Here is a 3,236-nt window from a genome sequence, read left to right as displayed (position 1 = left end):
AAGAAGTGGTAGTGGTGGTGGTGGTGGTTGTAGCGGTAAAGCAGTATAACAGGTACAGCCCTGATAATGAATCAGATTATAAAAACTACAATAATTCAGGGGCAAAGGTGACAACATTATTATTATTATTATTACAAAACGATTGGATTTACATAATTTTTTCCTATATCAAAGGGTCGACCGGATCGAACAAAGGAAAGAAAGAAAAAAGTTTAAAAATAAATTGGAACGAATGAATACGTCGTCGTCGGCTGTTGTTGTTGTTGTTGTTGTATATCGAGACAAACGACTATGGACAAACAAAACCCGTGAGAGACCTATAACCGTCACTCATCGACCTGCGTTTGTTGTTTTCGACCAACAATCACAACAACCATCGACTTTAATCCCATTATTCACGTTTGCGCGTGGCGTTTCGAACGGGGTTCGCCATCTATCTAACGTGTCACTTGAGCGACAAAAAATTTGTTTGAGTGATGTAATTGTGTGCCAAAGATTAATGTCGTTTCTTGTCAAAGAAACCGCGTGATCAAACAAACAAAAAAAAGAAAAAAAAATTGTTTGCTTAATATACAACTTATTCAGCAAAACTATTCGTTGATAACAAAGAAAATATGGCGAACCTGGCAAAAAAAAAAAAATAAAAAATTTTTTTTGCCTTTAAACACTAAAACATTTTTATTTAAAAATGTGTACCTGGTGAACATGTTTTCGCGTTCATAGTTCATTGCTACAAATGTTGTTGTCGTCGTCGTCGTCGTCGTCGTCGAAGGAAGACAAAAAAAAAGAATAATTCACTCACCTGATCATTGCTGGCGGTATTGTTGATAGAATTTCTAGAATTTCCCGTCGAGTAGAGGAACATTGGTAATTGCGTCGAGTCCGTTGAATAATTCGCATATGAATTTTCCGAATGGCAACTTGTTACGCTTTTCCTATTCGATATCGGAGCAATGAATATGTCTTCGAGTGGTGATATTTTTCCATTGTCCGAACCCCCCGTGTATTCCACCCCTCTGGTCGGAGTCGTTATCGTCGTCGGCGACGGCGACGGCGGGGATCCGTTTCCGCCGACGATGGTCGCTTGTAGAACTCCTTCCGGATGAACGACGTTCGATCTGTGAACCCCGGAATTTTCTTCTCTTTTCCTCAATTTGCTGCGAATCAAACGCAAAGAAAATTTTTCGTTAGGCCCAATCATTTGATCGCACGTTTCGCTCTGTTGAACTTTTTTCGTGTAATAACCGATTCGTCGTTTTAATAATTTTAAAAAAATTTCAACAGCGGAAAATTGATAGAGTTCGAATCTTTGCACGGACATGTTTACTATTATTATTATTATTATTAATTTTCGTTTTGGTTATTTTTAACGGCCAGTTTTGACTTGCGTTTTTTTTTTTTTTAAATGAATCCTTTATATCACCGATTTATTTTAACGCACGTTTTTTTTACGCACTTTTGTTTTTTTTTTTTTTTTTTGTAAACACAAATATCGTTTTACTTATATCCGAACATTTATTATTATTATTATCGTTAATATAAGTTGAGTGTATAAAAAAAAAAAAAAAAAAAATTCACGTTTCGCGCGTTTTTTATTTTTTAAAATTATCTCGCCGAAATTTCTATTTAAAAAAAAAAGACAGAAAAAAAAAAATCCGGCAAAAATGTGTGTATACGCCGCGACTTCGGCAACAAATCAAGATCTGAATTTAAACGCAAGACAACTGACGTTAAGTTTTAAAAACCGTTGTGACGTCACATGCGTTTTTTAACGCATGCGCGACGACTATGACGTTTTCCGTTAAATTTTTTTTTTTTTTTACATAATTAGTTACGCGAATTTATTATTATTATTATTATTTTTTTTCTTAAAATAATCATAACATCGATTATCGATTATCGATTTTCGATTTTAAATCGAAATTTTTTTTTTCTCGACGTGCGATTAACGTACGTAAGCTAACCGTGTAATGATGATTAGCGAAACCGGTCGCGACGAGTCAGTTTATTATAACGGTCAAAGTTGACAAAATGGCGGATTTTTTTTTTTTTTGACGAATGACGGAAATGGTTTTTTCCACACGCACACGCACACGCACTCACTCTCTCTCTTTCTCTTTTTCTTTCTCTCTCTCTCTCTCTCTCTCTCTCTCTCTTTTTTTTGATTTCTCAATAATTTAAAGTTTACGTATTGAGTAATTTTTTTTTTTTTTTTTTTTTTTTCCGTAAGATTTTCTAAAGTTTTTCGTTTTCCTTTTTTTTAGTTTTTTCCGTTAAATATAAATTACGTAATTTTACATATCATTACGTAGTGAATAATAAGGAATCGATATCGATCGATTTTTACGAATTTCCTTCGTTATTTATTCGAATAATAATAATAATAATAATAATAATAATAATAATATCGAATGTTGTTTCGAGATGCATAAGAAGTAAAATTCAAATACGAATTTTTTTTTTTAAATACGTAATCGAAACGACAGCGCGAAAAAAAATGTTGTTGATGATGATGATGATGATGATAATAATGATAATGATAATAATATTAAGAATGCATAGTAAAAAATAAATTTTTCCACGTCCTCGTATCGCGTAAAACGTAACGTGTAAAAAAGTGAACGAGAATAATAATAATAACGATGATGGTTGTTGGTTTTTTTTTTTTTTTTTTCATACAAAAACCGTAAATGCCCTTGTCGAAAATTTATTACGTGCGACAACAAATAATAATAATAATAATAACGATAATAATGATAAATTTTTGTAATATTTTACCGCGGGAATTGTAAAAAAAAAAAAAAAAAAATAATAATAACGACCGAATCGAAATAACCTTTGTTAAAAAAATTTAATCAATTATTATTATTATTATTATTATTACTATTATTTTAATTAGATTTGTATAATCAATTTATTTATTTATTATTATTATTATTATCGTGGATTATGGGGGCGAGTGGGAGGGTGGCGGAGATGAAAAGATGTATTTTTTACAATGTGACGTGTCAAGGGCCTAAAAAAAAGTTATGCAGTCGTTTGTCATCAAGGTTTTTTCTTTTTTACGAAATAATTTTTTTTTTTTTTTTAATGGCGGAAAAAAAAAGGCAAAAAAAATCATTTTAAAACTTTTTCATAATTTGATTAACGCTTTGTGATAAAACAAAGAAAACATTGACGCGACCCCACCCACCCCCCCCCAAAAAACAAAAACTTTCCATTTCTAACGACGGTGA

At 31.8% G+C, this 3,236-nt stretch overlaps 1 protein-coding gene across 1 annotated transcript; it reads right to left on the bottom strand.

Moving 5' to 3' along the window:
- Positions 1-590: 590 nt before the first annotated feature.
- Phum_PHUM221600 (uncharacterized protein) lies at positions 591-1,321 on the bottom strand (the record flags this gene model as incomplete). The annotated part of the gene is made up of 2 exons (XM_002425779.1): positions 591-623; positions 803-1,321. The coding sequence occupies 2 exons, from the start codon at positions 1,319-1,321 to the stop codon at positions 591-593; spliced, it is 552 nt and encodes a 183-aa protein (XP_002425824.1).
- Positions 1,322-3,236: the final 1,915 nt, after the last annotated feature.

This window comes from Pediculus humanus, genomic scaffold, assembly GCF_000006295.1.
Source record: "Pediculus humanus corporis 1103172107574 genomic scaffold, whole genome shotgun sequence".
Taxonomy (NCBI): domain Eukaryota; kingdom Metazoa; phylum Arthropoda; class Insecta; order Psocodea; family Pediculidae; genus Pediculus; species Pediculus humanus.
Note: the sequence above shows the minus strand (reverse complement) of the source record. Positions and strands in the feature narration are given on the sequence as shown.